This window comes from Xyrauchen texanus, chromosome 25 (assembly GCF_025860055.1).
Source record: "Xyrauchen texanus isolate HMW12.3.18 chromosome 25, RBS_HiC_50CHRs, whole genome shotgun sequence".
Taxonomy (NCBI): Eukaryota; Metazoa; Chordata; class Actinopteri; order Cypriniformes; family Catostomidae; genus Xyrauchen; species Xyrauchen texanus.
In genome coordinates this window covers 36391970-36418270 of record NC_068300.1, presented here as the reverse complement: position 1 = coordinate 36418270, position 26301 = coordinate 36391970, and the positions used below count along the sequence as shown (strand labels likewise).

Genomic DNA, 26301 nt, shown 5'->3' with positions numbered 1-26301 from the left:
ACATTAAATCCATATTACAAAATGAAGCCTAGCGTATCATAATGGCAATGTGTTGGTCCTGTCACATTTTCACAGGTCACGTTATAACTGTTGAAAACTTTTTGTCTTGCCTTCATCATTTATATGTATTACTTTCAAATGCCTTTTAGAATATGGAATAAATTGTTTAAATATCAATTATTACATTTGAAAACTCTTGATAATTGAATCAAAGAGTAAAATAAATAAAGCATTGCAGGTCTCTTGGTATACTGAAACGGTTTCTCCAACTTCAGACATTGAAAAAAACATGTCTAAATGTACAACGGTAAATAAATGGAATTAGTGTGAAATAAATAACCAATCTTTTCCATAAATAACCAATAAAACTGAAATACCTGTAGATACATAGAAGCCTATGAACAAGTGTAGGTAATCAGGAAGACTATTCGGCATCTTTAATTATCCAGCATAAATAAATGAGGTAAGCAAACTATGAATTTACACATCAGCCTCCCCGGGGAATTACGTTGTGCATTGCTACTGTGAATAAATGAAGTCTTGAATACATTTTTGTATTAGCTGACCCTTTATTGATTTCTGTCCATTTTACATTTTGCTTCTGTGCAATAAGAGCAGCCCTTCTGTGACAACATTCCCCATAGCTGGGTATGTTATCACACTATATGGGGTATGTTGTCACAATGGAACCTGCCTTTTTCAGTTACATTTAAACAGGGAAATAAATTGTGAAACACAAAACAACTTATAAAATATATGATACTGCACAAAAATGCAATGCAAAAATATAGCAAACCATTATTTTGGTCAACAAATATTACAATTGGTAAATTATTTTAAAATAACATTTAAAACACAACTTGCACTGACTTGACCTTAATGAAAAATACCCTTGTCCTGAGAACAAAGTTCAACCTTCAACCTGTAGATATAATTATTATACATTCATAACATAGTTGTCATGTTGTCCTAAAAGTCATAGGGTGTTCAATAAACTGTATCTTTTCTCCTGCATGTGGAATGGAATTGTGTAGTCAATGTATGTTTTCTCTCCTACTCTCTATATGTTTTTGAACTGCACTTGTGAAAATGACACTAAAAGACAATTAACTCAAATGTAGTTAAAACAAAAGACAAAACGCTCAACTTGAGCACTGTTCAGGTGAGACTGCAGACAGCAGGTAAGCAACAGTTAACCACTTTGCAGATTTGATGTTTTCTGTGAATGAATTTGACTTTGATAAACTCTGCTTGGGAAAATAAATACAATTTCCATGCATTAATATATAAAGAGAAACGTTTCTGGTACTTGTTGTTCACTTTAGTCATGTCAGTCAGTTAAATTATTTAATACCAATTCCAAACAAGAGAAAGTGCTAGAACCCTCAAGAAAATAAAACTGCATTGCAGAATAAAGTAGTTAGTGCAATAGTGCATGCTGTTAAATGAGCCATAGATTGATTAAATATGCAATAAACGATAAAACCTAGAAAAACACATAAAATATGCTGTTATAAAACTTCATTTTGTGATTGTTTTAGTGAAAAATTATAAAAGGATCAAAACATTTAACAAATATGATTTCTAAAACAATATCTAGCTGACATTTAGTTTTATTTTTGTAAGAAAAATAAATAATTGAAACATTTATTAGATCATACACTGTTAAATTAACATCATATTTAAAACAAATACGGGTAGTTATAACAACTCAATAAAAAAGGTCAAATCCAGCAGTATTTGATCTCAAAAAGTGTTGAGTAGTGCTTCATCTTGAGTGATTGGAGTAAAAAGGCTTTTTCAAGGCCTTAACTCTTAATCTGGGTAAAACAATCACTTGTGGCTGGAGAAGACAATGTCATACATTGAGATCTCCAATTCCAATTCAAATGAATTTTACAACCTCTGAAGCTCCAGCTTCAGTGGTTGTAAAGAAAGCTTTTTCTTCAAGAGATATTTCACATTGCTTTGACAAGGATGCTGGCGACTCCATGCACCTGAGATAGCTGATGGCAGTCAAGTGAAGCCAGAAGTTTCTGTGGGCCAGCCTCCACTGGAATGAACTTCTCTATCAATGTCACTGTGGCCAGGCTTTCTACATTGCTGACAATGACAAAAGAGAGATTGTCATGTTTATTTGTTTTTATACTGCAGGCAATATAGAGTATATTTTGAATTTGTGTGTAGTTTCAGCTTGTTAATATGTTCTAATATGTCACATAATACATTTAAAAATTCAGCTAACTAGTACTATTACCCCCAATATTATAAATAAGGGTGAATCTCATGTAGAAATATCAGAGTCATATTTTCCCACCAAAATCAAAGAAAATGTAAACTGTATTTTGAATAAAGGACATGAAGCCTTTTTTAGTACTGTGATTTTTTTTGCATTGCAAAAAATCTTAAAGGGGCCATGTCATGATGAATCTAATTTTCCTTGATATTTTGACACACCGATCAGCCACAACATTAAAACCACCTGCCTAATGTTGTATAGGTCCCCCTCGTGCGCCAAAAACAGCGACAACCCGCATCTCAGGATAGCAATCTGAGATGATACTCTTCTCACCACAATTATATATATATATATATATATATATATATATATATATATATATATATATATCTGAGTTAATGTAGACTTTGTCAGTTTGAACCAGTCTGTTCATTCTCTGTTGATCTCTCTCATCAACAAGGTGTTTCCATCCGCAGAACTGCCGCTCACTGAATGTTTTGTTGTTTTTGGCACCATTCTGAGTAAACTCTAGAGACTGTTGTGTGTGAAAATCCCAGGAGATCAGCAGTTACAGAAATACTCAAACCAGCACATCTGGCACCAACAATCATCCATGTGATTATCTAATCAGCCAATCGTGTGGCAGCACTGCAGTTTATAAAATCAAGCAGATACGGGTCAGGAGCTTCAGTTAATATTCACATCAACCATCAAAATGGGGAAAAGTTTGATATCAGTGATTTAGACTGTCATGATTAGATATTCACATGGATGTTTGTTGGTGCCAGACAGGCTGGTTTGAGTATTTCTGTAACTGCTGATCTCCTGGGATTTTCACACACAACAGTCTCTAGAGTTTAGTCAGAATGGTGCCAAAAACAAAAAACATTCAGTGAGCGACAGTTCTGTGGATAGAAACACCTTGTTGATGAGAGAGGTCAGCAGAGAACAGCCAGACTGGTTTGAACTGACAAAGTCTACAGTAACTCAGATAACCACTCTGTACAATTGTGTTGAGAAGAATATCATATCAGAATGCACTGTTTGGCAGCACAAGGGGGACATACAAGATGCAAGATGTTTAAACACGTCATTAAACTTGAGGTGAACCAAGGTGCCAATGCTTACCGAACCGTGGGTGGCAAAGCGTATGTTTTGTTTTTTTACCTTGAACCTAGGTTACACTCCTAGTGTCAAGTTACAACTGTTTCAATCAGCTGCTGCATCTTACTGTTTGAGCACAAACATGGACTATTATTTCGCCCATCTGCACTATTTTTCCTTGTTGGTGTATGAAAACATGCGGTGGATGGACGTCTTTGACCATTTAGATGCGTTTTTTTTTTTCTGCGTATTTCAGCATGGATTGCTTGTGAACAGTCATAAACCGATACAAGCTTTGCTTTTTTGATGCAACTTGCGTGTCTGATGTAGACAGGGTGTGAGTGTTAAAAGTTGTGCTTGAGATGAACAGTTTAATATATTTAAATGCAATGTGTTGGATGTGCGTTATGTGTAACCCATGATATTTAGTTTTATAATATTGTGGGGTTGTTCATTCTCTTCCGACAATTCAAATATGATTGCATTTGAGGGGCTGCAAGATGTTAGCCAATCAGAACTGTGGCCATTTACGTTGAAGATTTAGGAGGTGCTTAGGCCAAAACTGAGATTTCAGACATGATCATGACCATCAGTGTGGAAAATTATCATACACTACTAAATTACAAAAAAAAAAATGTATGCAAAAACATAAAATAAAAAATAAAACTCTTCTAATATTATCAGTGGACCGCAGGGAAGATAACAAAACTATAATATCTTTAAACGTCAAAAAACTAGTCTTAATTTTCTTAATTTCAAATATACATTTAAGTTTTTTGGGTGAAATATGACCCAGACATTTCTTGATAGATTCACCCATATTATACGTTCAGTTTGAAAAGCTGACATTAAATATCTTACCCATAGGAAATCTCCCTCACACGCTGCAATCCCAGTCCTTCGATGCGAAACTTCACATTTATCAATTTTTGGCAAAGTGGGTTCCGGAAAACAAACGTAACCTTCAACTCTTTTCCAACTACGGCATTCTCATCAGGCTGGAAGGTAGAGGAGCACACATTTACAACATAAATACCCAAGACCTTTATGAGTCAATGTGACCAGATCTGATTTAGCACAAATAATTCATTTCCATTAAACATAATTATTGTAATAATTATGAAACAGACTCTTTATGTGATGAAGTTAACTTTCCAATCTCCAAAAAAAAGATATAATCTCCTAATACACAATAATAATAATAATACAGTTTTTTCAGTAAGAGTTTTCAAGAAATTGAAGCCATGACTTGCTGAACTGTAGTTGTATATGGGCTAAATGAGTAGTTTAAAAGAAAAATCATCTAAACTCACAGTAATGACAATGTCAGGTGTGCGCAGTCTGAAACTGAACTGGGTGGCCAGAACCTGTTTCGTCTGAGCGACCCGTCCTGTGAGAGTGAGCATCACAATTGCCTGGTCCACCAGTTGGTCTTTATAGTGATCATACAGCAAACTCCACTCCACTTGTTCAACTATGAGGGGTAAGAGTGAAACATCAGGCTAAAGGAGTAGTTCACCCAAAGATGAAAATTCTGTTTTCCTTTACTCAACCCTCATCTCATTCCAAAACATGTATAAATGTCTTTCTTCCATGGAACACAACATATATTTAGCAGACTGCATCTCTAGCAAAAGCGTGCAATAACCAGGTTCTTGTCAAGCTCTGAAAAGGACTAAAAAGCACCATAAAAGTAGTCTATACACTTCAAGTGGAATATTTTCTTCTGAATCCATACCATAGCTTTGTGAGAGGAACAGAGTGATATTTAAGTTGTATTTATTCATAATCTTCCTACCACCATAAATCTCTGAATAACTCAACTATCGGAATTATCAATATGGACATTACAGAACAGATTAGTATCAGGTCTCTCACCTTCATTGGGCTGAAGTTCAATGGGTATGTGGTCTTTCTTCACTGCAGATTTATGCACCCCGGTATAGTACACTACTGACACCTGGCCGTTAAGATTGATACTGCGTGGTTCTGAGCTTGAGTTCTTTATTGTGATGGTCAGTGTAGCATCTGAACCAAGTTGAGGTTCTTCCCCATCCATACTGATCTGCAAGGTGACATCTTCAGCACTAGGTTCAGCATAGATTCCTGCCTTGGAGCCATATTTACAAGCCGTTTCCACAGCAATACGCTCTTCCTCTGAATCTAAAAGAAGAAAAGGAGACCTATAGCTGTTTTCTTGTGTGATTTTTTATTTTTCTTAATGATAGAATACTTTCTCATACACCTGTATAGAGGCTGTTTTAAGTAAACCATTCATAGGTTGATTTCCCCGGAAAGTGAAAACACTGTAGCTCTGAGGTTCTTTAAAAACTGGTTCTACCCATGCGCACTCAGTGATAAAAACACACAAACAACGTACTCTTAACCGTTGGATGTGCTTAGATGCAGCTGGTGGAATGCCTTCTTTCCCTCATGGCAGTGCTCAAAGTGTGTATTTTATGTGTATGTTTTTGGCCTTTTGTTTTGATGGCATCTTTCTCTTTACGTTTGAACTGTACAGGTGCAATGGTGCTCAGAGCCCTTATATGGAGATGCAGGGGCGCCCCCAAGGGGTGGCCAGGGGTGGCCACGGCCACCACTGTATAAACTCTGGCCACCCTGTGGCCACCCCTAGTATGATTTTTGCAGTGGGTACTATTCATTTGAATACATAATGTAAATTCACAATAGTTTGTCAAGTGAAATAAAATAAAATAAAACACCCGCTGCAGCTACAAAAAAGATTGTAGATTGATTGGCGCCCGTGACACCACCAGAGTTTCACTGCCCCTACCCCTCTCCAATCCCGTCATTGACTGCTCAGTCAACGCAAGAAGCAGGACCACAGGAGAGCATCTACACTTTTAGGAGAGACGACAAACGGCAACAGGTATGTATGCCATAACAGTAGTGGCTTATAGTGAAGACATGAATGTATGTTCTAAGTTAACTTTTCCTCAGTAAAGTTTTTACAGTGTTGAATTAACATTAGCTGAAATTAACACTAGCGCTGATAAGCTGCAAAGTTAGTTTACTAGCTATGACTAGTCACACTGTGCTATATCAATTTGCAGAGGATGAAGAGAAAGCATCTCAAATTTTTTTAAGAAGAAAAGTAAAACAGGGGAGTGTAGGTCTGAGGAAGAAGGCAGGTGTGAGAACACACTTGAAGATAATGTCCAAAGTGAGGCAGAGCAGCAAGCCAGTGAGCAGGCAGAGCACAGCGAGGAACAGGCAGAATCAGTGATGGTCCTGGGCCAGCAGGTGAAGTTAAATAGACAAGACTGTTTAGGTGACCCTTGTTAATGAAATGGATGCTATGTCCTGATGTGACACACACACACAAACACAACACCAGAATCTAGTTCTCTTTCGCACTTGAACGAACAATAACACACATAATTATGTCAAAATGTCGGTTTTGACGAGTATTCTCATAAGAGCGGTCTTAAACGAGTTAAATAATGTCTTAAATGAATGTAAAGAGTTGTGAGAAAATGAGATGCCATGTTAGGCAGCGGCAGATCTTAAAGTCACAGTAGCCTAACAAACCAGTTGCTGTGATGTCTTTTATTAATGTTAATAAAAGAACAAAGGTATCATAAAATTGTAGCTTTAATAAGAATTAATCTATATATAATTTATTTATGCAGGGCAGAATATTTGATAACTTTATTCAATTTCTATATATGTCCTATCTGTTAGACAGGTAGGAAGGCCACAAGTAAACAACATTTATTCTAATGGGTTATGTGAAGATTGTTTTCAGTTCACTTAAATTAAAAGTTGTTATTTTCCATAGCCTAATAAATGTTGAAATTGATATAGCTTTCAATTATACTGTAATGTTGAATGTCTATCATTAATGTTTTAAAAAAGCAATTTCATAGACATCAGTATCTGTATTAATATCGTTCATTCATAAAAAATGGCATTTCAACAAATATAAAAAAAATACTGTCTTTAAGTTGTTAAAGTAATTTAATTATTTACATTGAATTATGAGTCATGATATTCATATTCTGATGTTCTTTAGGTTAGTAGTAGAGTTGGAAGAGTCTAAATAGAGTCTAATGTTTTTCAATCAACACACCAGTTGTTTTGAACATGCTGGATTACAAACCGCCATCAAAATGACAAGTTTAATTACATTCCAGCTGCTGTAAGAAGAGGCTACAAACGAGTCGACACCGGCTGCATTTTCACACGCAACAAATTGATTTTGAAAAAAATTTTAAACAAAAAAAACTTACGGACTGCGGCTTTAAAGTCATATTGTTACATTAACCAGAAACAAATGTAAACAAGTATAACACACATTACACTGAATTTTTTGTTTGTTTTTGGTGCCACCCCAAGATTTTGCTGTGGCCTCCACTGGCCACCCCTATTAACATTTTCTGGGGGCGCCACTGTGGAGATGGTTTGGTTTTTATGCATATTATAAACATTGGGCGTGCGTGCCTCCATTTAAAATCGTCCAGATTCATTAACATAAGAACGAGGACAGGAATAAATTAATGTGCGTATGAACCTGTTATGAATCAGGCGGAAAATATTCGTGAAAACTTTTGCCGTGCGAATAAGTATTAAAAATCCACACTTATTTGTGAATTATAGGCCAATTGATCTGTTTGCTTGAGCTGCCCGTTTATGTGCATTAAATGTAAGCGCAGCGTAGTTCTAGCGGGAACCCATTATTAGCTGGGTAATTCCTAGCCAATCGCATGTAAGCCATTGCTTTATAAGTCTGCTCACAATCTATCACATTGCTGTTTCAGTGTGCTAACACGGCAACCTCCACCACCCCAGCACCACCAGTTGAGCCCTGTCCCGCATGGGGGTAGGCTCATCGCCCCTGCCTCCTATCTCCGGCAGGATATGACGGTTCTGAATACAACTACGCCAAAGAGAGACATTATTTTTTACATGAATGTTTTACATTCATCAAATAAATGGCATCTTAAACCTCACTCAAGCCTGCGTGTCTTCCCGATAGAAGTGATTTTAGCCACTCTAGAACTTCCACAAAACTGAGCCCTTAAATTACACACACTTCCTTTCCAAAACATCGCCCTCCAAAGATACCGTTGAGACCACTGCAGAAAAGCAGCAGTGCCTCTTCTCATGTTTGTCATACACAATAGTATAAAAATACCACCCTCAGTTGACAGATTTTATCAATCTGAATATGACATTCAAATTAAATGCTACACTTCAACTACTACACAATGAGAAAGTGCAAAATGATTGACAGGCAGAAAGCAAATAATAGTCTTCTGATTGGCTGATGAAAGAATGTGTCCGCAGCCCATGGTCATATTTTTGCTTACACAGTCTAGTGCTGTCACAGAGAACAGCGAGATATCTCAGGAGACTTATTTCAGTGATTTTTATTAGGGAGAAGAAATATTTTCTGCACATTATTCCATGAAATAAATCTCCATTCCTGCTGCCGTTTACCAGCAAAGAGGGATTGAAGCAGTTGTCATAATGTATTTTCAACATCATAATATCTTACAAACATTCAAACAATAACTAAATAAGTTTAAAGCTGTTACCATCGGAGTGTACTCTTTCTATGCAGCCATGTTTTCTGACGTTTAACATAGAATATAAAAACTAGTCTGTCCACTTGAGCCTTCACCCATTCTGTCCGTCACTCATTCTAACCACTTCTTGTGTTGGGAGAGTGGAAGGGCTACGCTTTTAGAACCTTCTATACTTCTATGGCAAACTCAAAATCCCATGCTGCATTGCATGTAAAAAATATGGCAGTGCACATAACCGACAAGTGCATACACGATAGCATCTTATCTATCAAAATCAATCATTTTAAACATCTAAAAACCACATTATATGCTTGATAATATATAATCAAACCTTCAGTGCATCTACTGTGAAGTGTAAGGTAAGATTCTTTTTAAATACAGCGTGCATTGAAGAACTCACGCTGGGGGCTCAATCATTACAGGAGAAACTCATGTGCAAAAAGATTAACCAAGCGAATGTATAACACCAGTAACATGCATTCCTTCTTAAACACCTTAACCACCCATCGTCTCTTTGTCCATCTCTCCACTAGACTATTGCAGTTCAATACTTCATCATATGACCTATGAAGTGCACCCAATTTTCTGCTGCCACATTCATTATCAGTTTTTCTAAATTGTCACATGTGTAGCTCATGCCTGTTAGCTTCCAATAGCTAGGAACTTTGTCCTGGCCCTAAAGTTGTGGACCTCACAACTGCAACCTCTTGAGGTTTTCTTAAGGTTTGATTGGGATATATTTGAGTATGTGTGTGCATGAGTGTGTACTATAGCTTTTTGTACCTTCTGGGTGTTTGTAGAGGTGTGTGATGTCCTCACGTTCATCAGAGCCCACAGCTTTAGTGCTAATAAAGTGACCTACTACTTTCTTCTCAACTTTGACCTGAGTGAAGGTCCCATCAGCATTCCGTTGCCAGTAGATTTTATCACTGTTTACCTAGAAGAAAAAAGAAAAACATTCAGTACCAACAAAACGCCTAAAAGAAAGACACTTTGGGCCTCATTAGTAAAACACAAGCAGAGCTCATTTTTATGTAAATCGATTGTAAACAGATCTTATTGTTACAGAGACATATTGTTACACTGAATTGAATCAGAAAAAAGCAAAGAGAGGATCTTGACTGCTGCAAATTTGTACAAAGCTAATTTCGAAAAAGGAACTAATGCTAATGCAAATGATAGCATGTGAGGAAACTGAAAGGTGAAGTGTGTTATTTCTGTGCTTCAGCCAGCCTTTAGTGGAGTTGCAATATGTTTCATCAAGGTCAAGGTTCCTTTTCATTATGGTCACTTCACTTTGTTGTCATCTAGTGTGCCTTTGTTTATCGACTTTTGCGGTGGAGGGACGTGGGAGCAGGAGTCAGAGAACAGGTATTTAGAGAATGATTTAACTCTGGGTCTGTCCTCGCATTTCTCATTCTTATCCATTCAAGCATGCCCCAATTCTTAAGTACAGTACACTAGGACAATCTGTTTCCAAACCAAGAGTCAAATGGTCTGTCTCGTTTGGCTGTGAGGATGATCCAAAAGACATGCTCTCTGTGAAAGCATCAGATAGCACAGAGGCAGTGCTCGCCGCAGTCTCTCCTGCCCCTTGAGTCACATATTTGGGGGTGCTTCACATGAGATCCCTTCAGTGCTGTGTGAATGTCAGAGTGCCCAGGTTTATGTGGCAGAGGCAAATCAGCAACAAGTCATGTGCCACTGTATGGAAGCGCTGTTGCTTCTACGACTATTGAAAGGTAGTTTCAATAGAACGGATGCATCGCTCACAGGCTGCGGAGCCCTATATGATGGATGTCCTGTATTTGGAATCTGGACAGGTCCGGATCTGTTTTGGCATTTAAATTATCTAGAGCTGCACTATAGGCATTTTACCCGGATAGTGGTGACTGCACCCTCAGACAGTTCAGAGGGTTTGTGGCATCTTTGGGAGGACAGAGGTAGTCCTCTTTACCTCCCAAAGATGCCCTAAAACAACACACTGCTAGCTTTGTTTCTCTGGTTGCTCCGGTTCTCTTGGGGATTAATGCTGTGGTGCAATAATTGCCTCCAGGTCAAAAATACGCCTTCCCTCCTGTGAAGTTGCTGCACCAAGTACTGTGCAAAGTGAAGGAGGACAGGGAGTCTGTTCTGTTTTTTGCACCTATTTGGCACAAGTTTCTATTCCAGGACCTAATTACACTGTTGGATGGTTTCCCTTTTCAAGGATCCTGCAGGGAGTATAATTCTTTTCTCATGCTTGTGGGATGGTCAGGCATCCACAGCCAGAGAAGTGAAGGCTCTTTGTTTGGATCCTGAATGGTTCTCATTAGAGGGCCTAGGGATAATGCTACCTGTCATTGATACTATTTTGATTTTAAGTGCCAGCTGTTCAACTCATTGTGTGCCCTGTGCATAAGTATTGCACTTCCTTCTGAAGTGTTGGACCATGGACTTTCTACATCTACACTAAAAGTTTATCTGGCAGCTGTTGACCTGGGTCTTGTGGGGTTTGACTATTACCAAAAAAAGATTCTTCCAATTGGGTTGTAGAGGCAATCGTACTGGCATGAGAAGCAAATGTTGTTCCTTGCCAGCTTGGCATGAGAGCCCATTTGACAAGGAGTATGGCATCATGCGCCAGACATCTGCTGTTGAGATGAATGGGAATGCTAACGAATATTATAGCTCCTTGGTCCAAACAATTGCAGACAGGTGAATTTTTTTAACTTGTAATTTTTGCAATTCTGCTCAGTGCCACAGAAATAACATGCTTCACCTTTAAGAAATTTGTCTGGCTCCAGAAATTAAATAAAATGAAATATTAGTTTGGAGGTTGAGAGATACCTCTGCAAATACAAACGGTGTGTCATGCTTGAGGAAAACTTGTCCCGTCCGGACAGCTGTGAGAGAGGCAGGGCCACAGCAGAAAACACCTTGGCTGGACTCCTGAGGAGTCGCATCTACAGCCTGCCAGCCCCCCATACCTACGGGAAGGTCTGGACGGGCCATCCAACAGTCATTCCACACATGAAAGTTCCTGCAGAGACAGGAACAGTGGGTGCACATTTGTATATTTAATATCATGTTTTATCTTGTGCTCATTGTTTTCCCATTCAAAGACAAATTGCTTTGTCCAGGAGTGAGCAGAGAGATTTATTTTTGTGGACTTGAATAATATCTCTAATCATGTTGGTTGTTGAGCCACAATGTGCTATTACTTTTCTGAGCGATCAGATTTAAGTTAAGCCCATAGCCATTGAAGAACCCGAGCCATACCAAGGAACCAAAATTGGCCAATATTGCTATCTAGGTTGGAACTAGAACCCTTCAAAGTAACTTTTTAGTTTGAGTGAAAGAGTGTGAGGAAGGTCAGTGACACATTTAATGTTGCCAGATGGGCTGGTTTGAGTATTTCTGGTTGTGTAACTCAGATAACCACTTTGTACAATTGTAGTTGTATAATTGCAGAAAAATATCTCTACTTATAACAGCCTCTATACCATCCACCTCAAGTCGAAACACAAGGTGAATGGGCTACAACAGCCTTTTTACACACACACACACACACTCACGGACACTTTATTAGGAGCACTGTACTAATACTGGGCAGGGCCTCCCTTTGCTCTCAAAACAGCCTAAATTTTATATATATATATATATATATATATATATATATATATACAGTGGGTACGGAAAGTATTCAGACCCCTTAAATTTTTCACTCTTTGTTATATTGCAGCCATTTGCTAAAATCATTTAAGTTCATTTTTTTCCTCATTATTGTACACACAGCACCCCATATTGACAGAAAAACACAGAATTGTTGAAATTTTTGCACATTTATTAAAAAAGAAAAACTGAAATATCACATGGTCCTAAGTATTCAGACCCTTTGCTGTGACACTCATATATTTAACTCAGGTGCTGTCCATTTCTTCTGATCATCCTTGAGATGGTTCTACACCTTCAATTGAGTCCAGCTGTGTTTGATTATACTGATTGGACTTGATTAGGAAGGCCACACACCTGTCTATATAAGACCTTACAGCTCACAGTGCATGTCAGAGCAAATGAGAATCATGAGGTCAAAGGAACTGCCTGAAGAGCTCAGAGACAGAATTGTGGCAAGGCACAGACCTGGCCAAGGTTACAAAAAAATGTCTGCTGCCCTTAAGGTTCATAAGAGCACAGTGGCCTCCATAATCCTTAAATGGAAGACGTTTGGGACGACCAGAACCCTTCCTAGAGCTGGCCGTCCGGCCAAACTGAGCTATCGGGGGAGAAGAGCCTTGGTGAGAGAGGTAAAGAAGAACCCAAAGATCACTGTGGCTGAGCTCCAGAGATGCAGTCGGGAGATGGGAGAAAGTTGTAGTAAGTCAACCATCAGTGCAGCCATCCACCAGTCGGGGCTTTATGGCAGAGTGGCCCGACGGAAGCCTCTCCTCAGTGCAAGACACATGAAAGCCTGCATGGAGTTTGCTAAAATACACCTGAAGGACTCCAAGATGGTGATAAATAAGATTCTCTGGTCTGATGAGACCAAGATAGAACTTTTGGCCTTAATTCTAAGCGGTATGTGTGGAGAAAACCAGGCACTGCTCATCACCTGTCCAATACAGTCTCAACAGTGAAGCATGGTGGTGGCAGCATCATGCTGTGGGGGTGTTTTTCAGCTGCAGGGACAGGACGACTGGTTGCAATCGAGGGAAAGATGAATGCGACCAAGTACAGGGATATCCTGGACAAAAACCTTCTCCAGAGTGCTCTGGACCTCAGACTGGGCCGAAGGTTCACCTTCCAACAAGACAATGACCCTAAGCACACCGCTAAAATAACGAAGGAGTGGCTTCACAACAACTCCGTGACTGTTCTTGAATGGCCCAGCCAGAGCCCTGACTTAAACCCAATTGAGCATCTCTGGAGAGACCTGAAAATGGCTGTCCACCAGCGTTTACCATCCAACCTGACAGCACTGGAGAGGATCTGCAGAGGAGGAATGGCAGAGGATACCCAAATCCAGATGTGAAAAACTTGTTGCATCTTTCCCAAAAGACTCATGGCTGTATTAGATCAAAAGGGTGCTTCTACTAAATACAGAACAAAGGGTCTGGATACTTAGGACCATGTGATATTTCAGTTTTCTTTTTTAATAAATGTGCAAAAATGTCAACAATTCTGTGTTTTTCTGTCAATATGGGGTGCTGTGTGTGTACAATAATGAGGGAAAAAATGAACTTAAATGATTTTAGCAAATGGCTGCAATATAACAAAGAGTGAAAAATGTAAGGGGGTCTGAATACTTTCCGTACCCACTGTATATATATATATATATATATATATATAAACAATCAAGGTTGACATTACAAATGCAATCAATAAACATACAGAAATAGTGCCATTTTGACAGCTGTTCAAAATATAATAAATGAAATTTGGGCCTACCAGATAGAATCTCGATTAAGCTCTTCAATTGGTTCATAGTTCTCATCTAAATAAAAATCAGTTGTCAAGGAAACATCAGTGTCATGAGCAGAGCTGAAGTTTGTAACGCTACGGGTGGGAATTCCTAGACACCTCAACACTGTGAGATGAAATATAGAAAAACAAGAGACAGAGAGAGGTTATGCACAAATGACATATGGACATATTCTCAGTGTCTCACTTGCTTATATACATTCTTACCTGAGGTGGTGACTCCTGAGAAGACCCAGCATTGTCCGTATTTAACTGGTATACCTCCACTTTCATAGTACTGTCTAAGGATGTCACTGCTACCACTCCAGACTGTGGGTGATGTTCCATCCTCATAATTACCTGACCAATTACCGGTCAACACACCACTGTCATCAGGGGAGTTAATCTGTTGTAAAACATAGCAAAACATATCAGTTTCTTTTGCATCTGGCTACGTTTAAAAAAAAATATTACATTTATTACACTTTCAAATAATAAAATAAATCAAGTGTTTAAAGCAAACTATGGCCAAAAGACCGGATCCGGCCCTTTAACATGGTTTATACGACCAGGTCAATAATAAAACACTATTAATTTATTAACTCTATCATCATGTAGTAGAAGGTAACAAGCATCCTCAAGTTCAGATTACAAGAGATCCACACCAAACCACAGTGCTTTAAACTTGGACAAGTTGACCTTTAATAAATTCAACCACAGATCTTGACTAAATTATAAACACTTTTTAGCTATTTTTATTGCTAACTTAAAGACATATTTTTGGTTCAATACAAGTAAAGCTTAGTTGACAGCATTTGTGAAATTATGTTGATTAACACACAAATAATTTAAACTTGTCCGTCCAAAAATCGAGGTTGTAGTGAAGCACTTACAATGGAAGTCAATGAGGTACATTTTTGTAAGATTTAAAGGCAGAAATGTGAAGCTTATAATTTTATAAAATAACTTAAATTAATTCTTCTGTTAAAACTTATTTAATTGGTATAGTTGTTATAGCATATTTTTTACAGTGTTACATCATTATGACAACAACATTGTAAATATAACTTCACACAGAAAAGGTTAGCAAGCAATTTTATCACACTAAAATCATGTTAACACACGGCTCCAGACTAAAAAAAACTAAACTGAAACATTGAGGAGCCAAATGGCTGTTTTAGTCGCCAAATCACAGATTTTCTCGATTTAGATTGCTGTTCAGAAACAAGATAAAATAAAGCCAAAGATAAGGAAGACAGCTGATAACCCGTTAATCAAAGTTTAATAAATGGGATATATTGTTGAGAAGATACGTTTGCATTCCCTTTTGTGTCATAAATGCTCACACCCCTTTCATAATTTATACAAATATAAGTGATCAAATATATGTTTTATTTAGTACTGCTCTTCAGAATCTACATTGCAGATATTTACATAAAGTATAGTATGCAAATAGTAGTGTGTTGTCTTCTTGAGCATCAATTAATGTTTTCGCCTTGTGTAATAGTTGTGTGCAAGTCTCTCAATTATCCTAAGTGTCAAAAGCTTGATTTTATATATACACAGATCAGTCACAACATTAAAACCACCTGCCTAATATTGTGATGCAGCCACCCTGCATCTCAGAATAGCATCTGAGATGCTATTCTTCTTCTCACCACAATTGTACAGAGTGGTTATCTGAGTTACTATAGACTTTGTCAGTTCAAACCAGTCTGGCTGTTCTCTTCTGACCTCTCTCATCAACAAGGTGTTTCTATCCACAGAACTGCCGCTCACTGGATGTTTGTTGTTTTTGGCACCATTCGGAGTAAATTTTAGAGACTGTTGTGTGTGAAAATCCCAGGAGATCAGCAGTTTCAGAAACACTCAAACCAGCCTGTCTGGCACCAACAATCATCCATGTGATTATCTAACTCAAGTAATTAGATTACATTGTATGTGTATAATCAGATTATAGTTACATTTTATGGATTACATGATTGCATTCTTGATTACATCGCAATCAGCCAAAGGCAATAACTAGTGCATAATTTACTAATTATGCTCCTAAATTTGAAAAGTCGTCTATATAAAAGAAGTCTGGGGTCACTTTTACTCCCATAATTACAAAGTGTTTCGAGAAGCTGGTCCATTCTCATCTGAAATCCTGCCAGCCCCCAACATTGGACCCAAATCAGTTTGCCTATTTTCACAACAGGCCAACAGAGGATGCCATCACCACAGTTCTCAACTCTGCCCTGACTCACCTGGACAATAGCAACTCCTATGTTAGGATGCTATTTATTGATTTCAGTTCTGCCTTCAACACTGTCATCCCATCCAAGCTGATTTCCAAACTCACTTATCTTGGCATCAGCACCTCACTATGCAATTTTGACTTTGGACTTTCTGACTAACAGACCACAGTCTGTTAGGCTCCATAACCACACCTCCTCTATCCTCACACTGAACACTGGTGTACCAAAGGGTTGTGTGCTGAGCCCTCTTCTCTACTCCATCTTCACCTATGACTGCAAACCAGTGCATGGGTCTAACTCCATAATAAAGTTTGCAGATGAAACCACGAAGCAGGCCTGATCAGGGGTGACGATGAAACAGCCTACAGGGAAGAGGTTCAACACCTCGCAGAGTGGTGCGCTGACAACAACTTGGCTCTCAACACTCAAATGACCAAGGAGCTCATTGTGGACCACCGGCGAACAAGGAGAGGCAGCGCACACACCCCCATCTACATCAATGGGGCCAAAGTAGAGTACATGTCCAGCTTCAAGATCCTGGGCCCTCAACACATCCACTCTCATCATGAAAGCACATCAGCTCCTTTACTTCCGTACGAGACTAAGGAAAGTGCACCCGTCTGTTCAGATCCTGGCAAACTTTTACTGTTGCACCACTGAAAGCATCCTCACAAACTGCATCAAATGGTATGGTAACAGTACTGTTTCAGATCAGAAAACCCTCCTGCGAGTAGTGAAAACCACCCAACACATCACTGGAGCACAACTCCCATCCATCAGGTACATTCATCATAAACACTGCTTACTAAGGTTGAGAAGTATCATCAGAGACACCTCTCACCCCAACCACAAACTGTTTACTCCTCTTTCATCTGGAAAATGCTACAGGAGTCTCCACTGCCAAACCAGCAGCCGGCTGAACACAGAACTCAAAAACAATATGTAACCCTTCAAAAAAATATCATACCAGTTGGACATAACTTTAAACTGTTCACTTCATACTGTACTTCTCCTGTTATACTTGAATCAAAGCACCTGTCTCTTTAACATGCTATTTGCACTTTGTATTATCTTTCGCTGTAACAGTCCTTTGAAATTTCTACTTCATTCAGTACCCAACAATATATATATATATATATATATATATATATATAGCTATTTGCACTTCTGGTTAGATGCTTCTGCATTTCATTGGATCTGTACTGTACTCTGCACATTGACAAAAAAGTTTAATCTAATCTAATTTAATATAATCTGAATCTATTTCAAATATTTTATGTAACATCTGTACATGTGTACATGTAGATACAGAAATTGATGCACTGCATAACACATGGCATTTGGTTTTAAATTTAGCTCTAAATGAATGCCCAAATAAATACCATACTGTCTGTATTTACACCCTGCATAAAATAAATATTTACTTCAAACAAGCCCTTGTCCATATTTATAGACACTCTTCAAAAAAAAAAAAAAAAAAAACACACACACATATTGTGGTTACATTCTTTCTGCTTTTGCAACATGCAAATATAACTCACTCTCTTAGATTAAAGAAGACACTTTCTCATTGATTTCAAAGCTGGATAATAAAAAGTCTAATCCTTATTCCTAATTTCCTAAATAATAAAGTTAATTTAAAATACAAAAATGTACTAAAAATACAAGCATGTTCTCACTATAATGTTTTTTTAGTAACATTAATTTTCTATGACCCTTTCAGCATCTTTTTCACTCAGCAACTGACAAACAGCAAGTTTTCATTTGATTTTGTGTTTACTAATGTTTAATGAAAGGAGTGTTAATTGGTACATAATACATTTATACTAAATTATTAGATTTTAATAAAAATATGAAATGGGTATAGCTAAAAATGTAATCTAAAAGATTAAGTAATGTATACAATTTAAATGATTATATAAAATTGTGTCATTTGTAAGCACTACACGAATACATTTCAGAAGTAAACTACCCAGCACGGTTACAGTCACATTAGAGGTCATTTACATATAGAAGCTTTACAGTAACAAAAATAGCCCCTTTAATTAAAAAGGGCCAAAAGAGGGTGCATGGTCATTAAAAATGGAATTATGCTGGTTTTAGAGCAAGATATTTTGACTAACATTATAAGTGGAACCGGAGGAAAAAAGTATAATATGATGCCTTTCAAAGGAGAATTAAGACTCACCAATGCAGACACAATCCTGACCACATTAACTGGATCTCCCCATCCGGATGCAGGAACACTACTTTGTTCCAGCAAAAACAGACAAGCAGCCAGGACGGATTTTTCAAACTAAGAAACAGATGAAGGAAGAAATCACATTAGTGAATTTTCCTTGTGGGATTTTCTGCCATACATTATGTGTAAGGAGCCATTTACTTTGTATGTATGTGTGTATATATATATATATATATATATATACACACATACATACAAAGTAAATGGCTGGAAGAGGAAGAGAGGAGACACAGGAGTAGATACTTTCAATGATTTAATAATTCACGCAGGATTGGAACAAAAGTTGGAGTATAACAAACTATAACGCTAACATGACAACATAATCATTAAACATAACACTTTAAGCACTGAACATTGAATGAACAAAACTAGAGGGTATATATACACAAGGAGCTAAATGAGGGAATGGAATACAGGTGAGGATGATGAGGGCAGTGCACTATGGGAGATGTAGTCTGGAGGAAAACTTCAAAATAAGAGTCCTTTAAGAACATGAGGGAGACAGACTGACAATACCGTACATTTTGTAAATACATTTCATGCATTCATTTTAGGTATGTCATAAAATATCGATATACTGATTATTGATCGGCAAGTAATTTATATAAAAATAGCTATATATATTTGAGGCATCGATATATTAAAAATGGCTGAAATTTAAATAAGAAACCCAATTTGCGTGCTTTCCAATTCACTCAGTTGGCCTCTGTTTAACAGTCTGCCGTAATAGCATTGGGAGACCACAAGAGGGTGATATAACATGTATCTCACACACAAACACAAACACACACAAACAGGATGAGCTGAAGTGGGGCTGGAGATGGCACTCAGAGTTAGGAAAGTTTTGGTACTTCTTCAAGAATGAACAAAATGAAGTTGATTTTGCAGGCTAGTGTGAAACTGCACAAACTGAACGATTAGAAATGGCGATGTTTATTATGCAATTTCTCTGTATGAAGCCTTTAATAGGTCTTTAATTTAAGATGTCAAACCACAAAACGACATTCTTTTAAATTAAAATACATTGCGTAGGCTTTATGAAAGATACATGTTCACAATAGATCATCCAGCGATGTCTAGAGTAAACAATTCGTTGTCCTTTGATAATGATTTGGGTTGAATTTAATGGAAAACTATGTGAGTTATGCTCCGTGGCACTTCAGAATGTTGACACTGAGTTTTGGCGTGCGTTTCTACCTTTGTAGAAAATAAATAATTGTTTTTAATTTTAGAGCGTGCCACGTCATCTGCCAGACACTTTACCAAAGTTGTGTTGAGAAATATGTCTGAAGAGACAAAGACTATTTATGCAACGATTAGATAATGATGCCCTATTTATATCTGAAAACATAAAGATATATATCGATAATCATCTGGAAAATCTTCTGATTATCGATGTGTGAAAAAGGCATCGATCCCAAGCCTAATTTATATGGATAAGTTGCTCTTACCTGGCCAAAATTCCATGGTTTGTCTCCGATCTGGAGCTCAGTTCCATAATAAATGATGCCCATGTCATTCAGAACATACTCTTTCCTCTCTTCCTCATTATCCATGTACACAGTGTCATCTAGAAGAGAGAGATGGCGCTGTGATAAGTTAGACTTTTCAGATGGTTTTTAAAAAATAAAATAATCAAACTTCAGTTGTTTTGTAAATTTGCATTAAACCATAAAAAAAGAGGACATGGTTTACATATTTTCAGCATGTCTTGAAATTAAATACATATATTCGGAGTGTGCTGAAAGAAAAGGATCCAATTGTATTCTACAGTATATATGTCATAGTGATTTCACAGCAAGTTTTTGTTTTTATCATGCCCTCTCTCATCTCTCTTGCCCCACCCTTGTCCGTACCTTCACACCAGGGATTGAACAGCAAGTATATGTCATTGTCAGCGTTGTAAGGTGACATGGCCTCGCCCATCTGGGTGTGTGTTGCAACAGTGAGTTTGTATTTGCCAATAGCAGCAGTTGACTGAGAGTTCACAGTCAGTTTGATTTTACTGCCAATCTGTTCAGTAATCTTGGCCTCCCAGCAATTGTCCTGCAGTTCCTCAACCAAAGGAACAATCACAAGTGTGCGTTTTGATACATCTGGGAGATTACCTGAAAGACACACATTTACACATTAAGATACAGAGATACATTGAAGTGATAAATCCTTTTTAGCCCACAAGTAGGGAAGAAAAACTCAGGTCTAAGAGCGATGGCTCTATTACTGAAGTACTCTCAGAGTAGGTTTATTTTGGAGAGTCAATTCCTATATAGGCTTAAACCTTGAAGTTTCCATCATTATTGTCCAAGAAAAAAGGCATATAGTAGTTCAATAAACACGTTTAGCACCTTTTGTGACAACATGCCCCCATAGGAGGTCATGTTGTCACTCTAAACTTAATGAGAACTTTATTAGGAACATCTGTACACCTAATTATTCATGTGATTATCGAATCAGCCAATTGTGTGGCAGCAGTGCAGTGCATAAAATCATGCAGATACAGGTCAGGAGCTTCCGTTAATGTTCACATCAACCATCAGAATGGGGGAAAAAAATTGATTTAGACAATTTCGTCATTTAAACTAGGGGGCAGATTCACTATACAGTTGTCACCTTTTGGCATGGTATTTCAGTGCAAATACCTGGTCATATTGGTTTTGTGAAGAAACCTCTCATCACTTAATGCAATCCCCAACCTTGTTCCTGTACACGTTTTCGATGTCTACTCAATCCCACACACCTGGTATAACTCATCAGCTTGTTAGAAGAGATGGCATACTGACCTAGTCTCAGCTCTAAGTGAAGTTTGTCTGTCTTCGGGTTAAAAGTTCGTGATAACTCAATCCACATCTGAAAAGTCTGGCCTCTGCGGATGATAAGTTGTTCACTTTGGTAGCAGTCTGTATGATGCTCCACTCGGTTCTGTCCTTTCTTGGATTTGAGAAGGTCTATGGAACATACCTCCAATAAAATACCTGAGAGAGAGACAGAAAAAGAGCTTGGATTAAATTTACATTTTGATTACTATTACTATAATGATCTCTAAATTTTTTATCAGATCTATAAGGAATAGTTCAACCAAAAATGAAAATGCTGTCATCATTTACTCACCCTCACGTCATTCCAAACCTGTATATGTTTCTTTCTTGCATTTCTTTCTATATCTACAGTATATCTTTCATGGAATGCAAATGGAGACATTTATAAAAATGAATCCGATAGCCTTTTCCTGGCAATTACAATCAGTGTTGGATGTAATCTGGTTACAAAGTACTTAGTTACTATAATCTAATAACTTTATAATTCAAAAAGTAGTGTAACATTACATTTTAGATTCTTGTAATTAGATTACAGTTACTGACTTTCAGTTAAGTTAATTACTTTTAAGTACATCACTTGGGTTACGCATATTTCAAAATATTATTATTTATGTAGAATACATTGAAAACATGAATTATGTTTATATGTAGGTCTATATGTATAGTATGTTATATGTACTTCTGTAGTGCACGCCCCCTAACGATTCATTGTAAGGGAGAAATGTGTCATGCTGAGTGTTTGACTTGCGTGCGACGAGTAAAGAAGACATTTTTTAACCTTATTTTTTAATCCATTCAGTGGAAAAACACAAGCTTTTCAGTTGAAAGTCTTTTAGAAAGTACTTTAAAGGTAAAGTACAGTAGTTAGTAGGGTAATAAAGTAATCTTATCATTTCAGATTTCTTTTAGTAATCATTACTCAAACTCATTACAATTAATACAGACTGTAGCTTATTAAAAGGTCACAAAAACACTGTAGAAGTACCATAAATGTGGTCCATATGACATGCGCAATATTCCAACTCTTCTGAAGTTATACGTTGGCTTTATGTAAGAAACAGACCAAAAATCGTTATCCACTAAAAATCTTGACATCCTCATTAGTTCTTCTTGATGATTCATGAGTTTGATACGGTTCACAGAACTCATCTTAACTTAATCTTGATTTATATTTTGTCTGTGTTTCTCACCCAAAGCTATCGTTTGCCTTCAGAAGACTTTTATGATGACTTTTACCACTTTTACTTATTGTCATGGCTTGGAAAAGACTGACCACTATTTTTCATAACTTTTTGGGGTAAACTATTCCTTTAATTTTTGAAGCAGAGACACTACATGTCATTTAGGCTACCTTTCATTTCAAGGTTTTCTTTTGATCCATCTGGAGAGACATCTGTGACAACAGTGTCCGTGATGTTATCCTCAGTTTTTTTGCGGCAGCAACAGCAGAACTGGCGGAACCATCTGCTGCATGCCGATTCTGTCTTCTTTGGCTTCACTGGCTTGTCCAGCGCAAGTGTACCAGATGGGAAGCGGCCAATGGCAGAACTGTTTCTGATCGATAATCTGTCCCTACGCATTCTGCAAAAATGTAAAAGAGTTTTAAGCCTTGAATCAAACCAACTTCAAGATGAATCACAACATTACAATTTTAAAAATTTGAGGACAAAACTGTTACCTGTCCAGAAGTTAACTAAACCTGTCAAAATATCACTTAGGAGACATCTAGGGACACTCTCAATTGTAAAAACGATTCAGAAATAGTTTTTACATAGTTTTTTTTTTTATATTATTGTTTTTAATTAATGTCAATTTGCAAACGAAGCACTCTTTTGAGTAGGTTGAATGGAATTGCAAAAATAAACAGTGTTTTCAAAACAGCTTTCTGAATACGCCCCTCGCCTGCAGATGTTCAACCAGTCAAATAGGATCACCCCAACTGACGCCATTGGTTAAGTAACATTGTTGGGGATGGTCTAGTCTCAGCCTCAGATGGCATGCTGTTCTCAAACCGTCTGATGCTTATAGCATACAAAACTGGAAAACCCTTTCTTAAACCATCAGAGCAAATATGATTGGCTGGTTCAATGGAACTTCTAGAATTAGATGCACACAGGATGCTTTATCCACTAATCACAGGGTTGGCGGTTCGATTCCTGGCCCACACGACTCCACATGCCGAAGTCTCCTTGGGCAAGACACTGAACCCTAAGTTGCTCCCAATGGCAGACAAGTGCCTTACATGCCAGCTCTGATATGATAAATCTCTGAAAACCCTGCCCCTAAACACACCATAATGAAAAATATGACAGGTAATTGGTTGCTTAACAAGTCAGTTAGATGGCTTTTCCTATCTAAATGGGTGGTTCTTGGTCAATTGAAGCAGTTATGGACCCCAGACCTATGGTTTAGTCATAGGTCTGGCTACGTGTGATTCGGGCAGGTCTAAGTGGGTCTTTTAAAACAAACACAGGAATTTTCATAGCGCCACAGAGACACAGTGTTGACAGTTTTTGAGAAAAGTAACCTATGAATGGCTTGCTTAGTTGTCTCTGCACAATAAGCTGGGATAGATTAAAGTATTTTAACACTGAAAAGATACAGACTTCAGCTTTAACTAAAGGTAGCAATGCTACTAACTTGACTAGATTTTTCAGTAGTGTGACATTAGTTAAACTATATTCACAATACTGTAGCTTTTCCAGTAAAGAAACTCTCAAAAAACGAGTAGCACTGTAACATCACATAACATGACAAACCGTCCTCTCTCTTGCATTTCATGCTGGGAAAACCAAATCATTTAGGTGAATTGGTTAATTTGGATAGTTCTTGTAAATTGATCTGTTGAAATAACAAATTCTTCTTTCAAGAGTTCTTTCGGATTGTTCGGGAAAATTAAACAAAAGAATATCAAAACAGTACGCAAAAGTAGTAAAAATACCACGTCAGTACCATATTTTTGGACATATACAGTACAATGGTGGTGGAAGTAACTTGGGGTACCACATGAATATGGTAATCATGTAGGGGGGTTTGTCTACTGATGCGGAATGCTGTGTCCTGCCAGACATGGGCAGAACGTTGTTATGGACCATGCGGAACAGGGATGGGTTAAGTCTTCACGCACCATCTCAGGATGTGAGCAGGATCCAAGATGGAGTGGCAAGTGGGGTGGCAAAGCTAATTTTTAGGGTGGCAGCTTCCAACCCATGCCACCCTTCTGGCCCCACCCCTGCATCATGGTACCATGGTAATGCCACACTGGGTTACTTACAGTATATGCTTTTTTAAGATGCATTGTATTCGACAATATGCACCTTGCATCTGGTTCATTATTTTTAAACACTTCCTTTCCCTCCTCATTAACATACACAGACACACTGATGAAAAAATAGCTTAATTGTAAAATACTTTTGGCATGTAACTTGGAGGGTAACTAGCTACTTTCTTTAAAGGGTAGCTTTCAACGTAGCTTAGATGCATTTTTTAAATAGCTTGCCCAACACAGTCTGCAGTTATCAGAGATCATAGTACTGTTGTTGTCCTGTAGTCATGCATAACCTGATGCTCTTTCTCTCTTTAAGGGACACCACTGTAATTCTGCAAGATCTGTGACAAGTTGAATGCATTGATCTTTACTCTTTTGCATGGAAACAGATTAGATTTACTATTAATATACCAACCTTTAAAATGTTTAATCCCAACATAAACTGGGCCCCTTTACACTGTTAATTCTATTTCAAATTGTCATTGCTTTTCCTTAAACTAATTACCACCCTATCACAAGACATTTCTGTATGATAACAGTTACCTAGAGAGAAACAAAGTATGTCTGGATTGTCCAGATTAAGATTCATTTCCAAAATCCCACAATAAAGGACAGACAAATGTACTATGATAAACAGAGTTTCTCCAACAATAACATAGTAGAAGTAATGCTGTAACAACTGTGGTATTTTAGTGGAAACTCCCTTGCTGTCACTGGTATCTCTTTCCTTTCCTTTGAAATAGTGATAAAATGCTTTCTTACTTGCTTGCAGTCCTTGTTTGTTAAATGCCAGCCCCGTTTATGTTCCGCTTCAGAAAAATACCCGTAGTAGTAATCACGTCTCGTGAATGATTGAAAACACTGCGACTCACTCCAGATTGCTTCTAGCAGTCACCTATATGTAGGGTAAGGCGGAGGTTGGGCTAAGAACAGATGTGAAGATTGAAGATGTGAAGGAGAACTGGTTAAACAGGATGACTTGTGAACGTGATTAACTAGATGAGTAAAAGCCTGTAATTTGATGATAATCATTGATGGATACAATACAGTTAAGCACACCTGATGATACTACCGACCCTAAAAATTGCCTGAGGTGTGATAGAGAGTGTGAATGTGTATATCTGTGTGTGTGTTTCCCTGTGATGTACTGGCAAACTGTCCAGGGTGTTTCCCAGCCATCCGCCCAAGACATCTGGGATAGGCTCCAGCACTACCCGTGACACTACATAGGACAAACGGCTCTAGAAGATTGATGTATGGATGATGACTACCTACCTACCCACATAACTAACTTACATTTTTTGTGTCAATTTAGTAAACCAAAAAATAATAAAGAAATCGAAATAAAAATCAGTGGCTCAGTGGTTAGTACTGTCATTATTATTTTACGTTATATCTCAT

General features: G+C 37.7%; 1 protein-coding gene across 1 annotated transcript; it reads right to left on the bottom strand.

Annotated features, from left to right (window-relative positions):
* Positions 1-553: 553 nt before the first annotated feature.
* Positions 554-25793, bottom strand: LOC127618732 (protein-glutamine gamma-glutamyltransferase K-like). The gene is made up of 14 exons (XM_052091347.1): positions 25663-25793; positions 22984-23213; positions 21597-21788; positions 20673-20924; positions 20268-20386; positions 18763-18870; positions 14563-14740; positions 14323-14461; positions 11725-11917; positions 9679-9832; positions 5222-5506; positions 4657-4817; positions 4205-4341; positions 554-2103 (listed from the first exon to the last, which is right to left on the bottom strand). The coding sequence occupies exons 2-14, from the start codon at positions 23210-23212 to the stop codon at positions 1959-1961; spliced, it is 2292 nt and encodes a 763-aa protein (XP_051947307.1). The 5' UTR covers position 23213; positions 25663-25793; the 3' UTR covers positions 554-1958.
* Positions 25794-26301: the final 508 nt, after the last annotated feature.

Bases quoted from the DNA above. Each gene is read 5' to 3' on its own strand.
- LOC127618732 (XM_052091347.1), bottom strand. From the start codon at position 23,212: ATGCGTAGGGACAGATTATCGATCAGAAACAGTTCTGCCATTGGCCGC. The intron at 9,833-11,724 runs GTATCTCTCAAC...TTTTTCTTCTAG, and splicing joins CACCGTTTGTATTTGCAGAG to GTAAACAGTGATAAAATCTA. The intron at 4,818-5,221 runs GTGAGAGACCTG...TACCCCTCATAG, and splicing joins TGAACTTCAGCCCAATGAAG to TTGAACAAGTGGAGTGGAGT.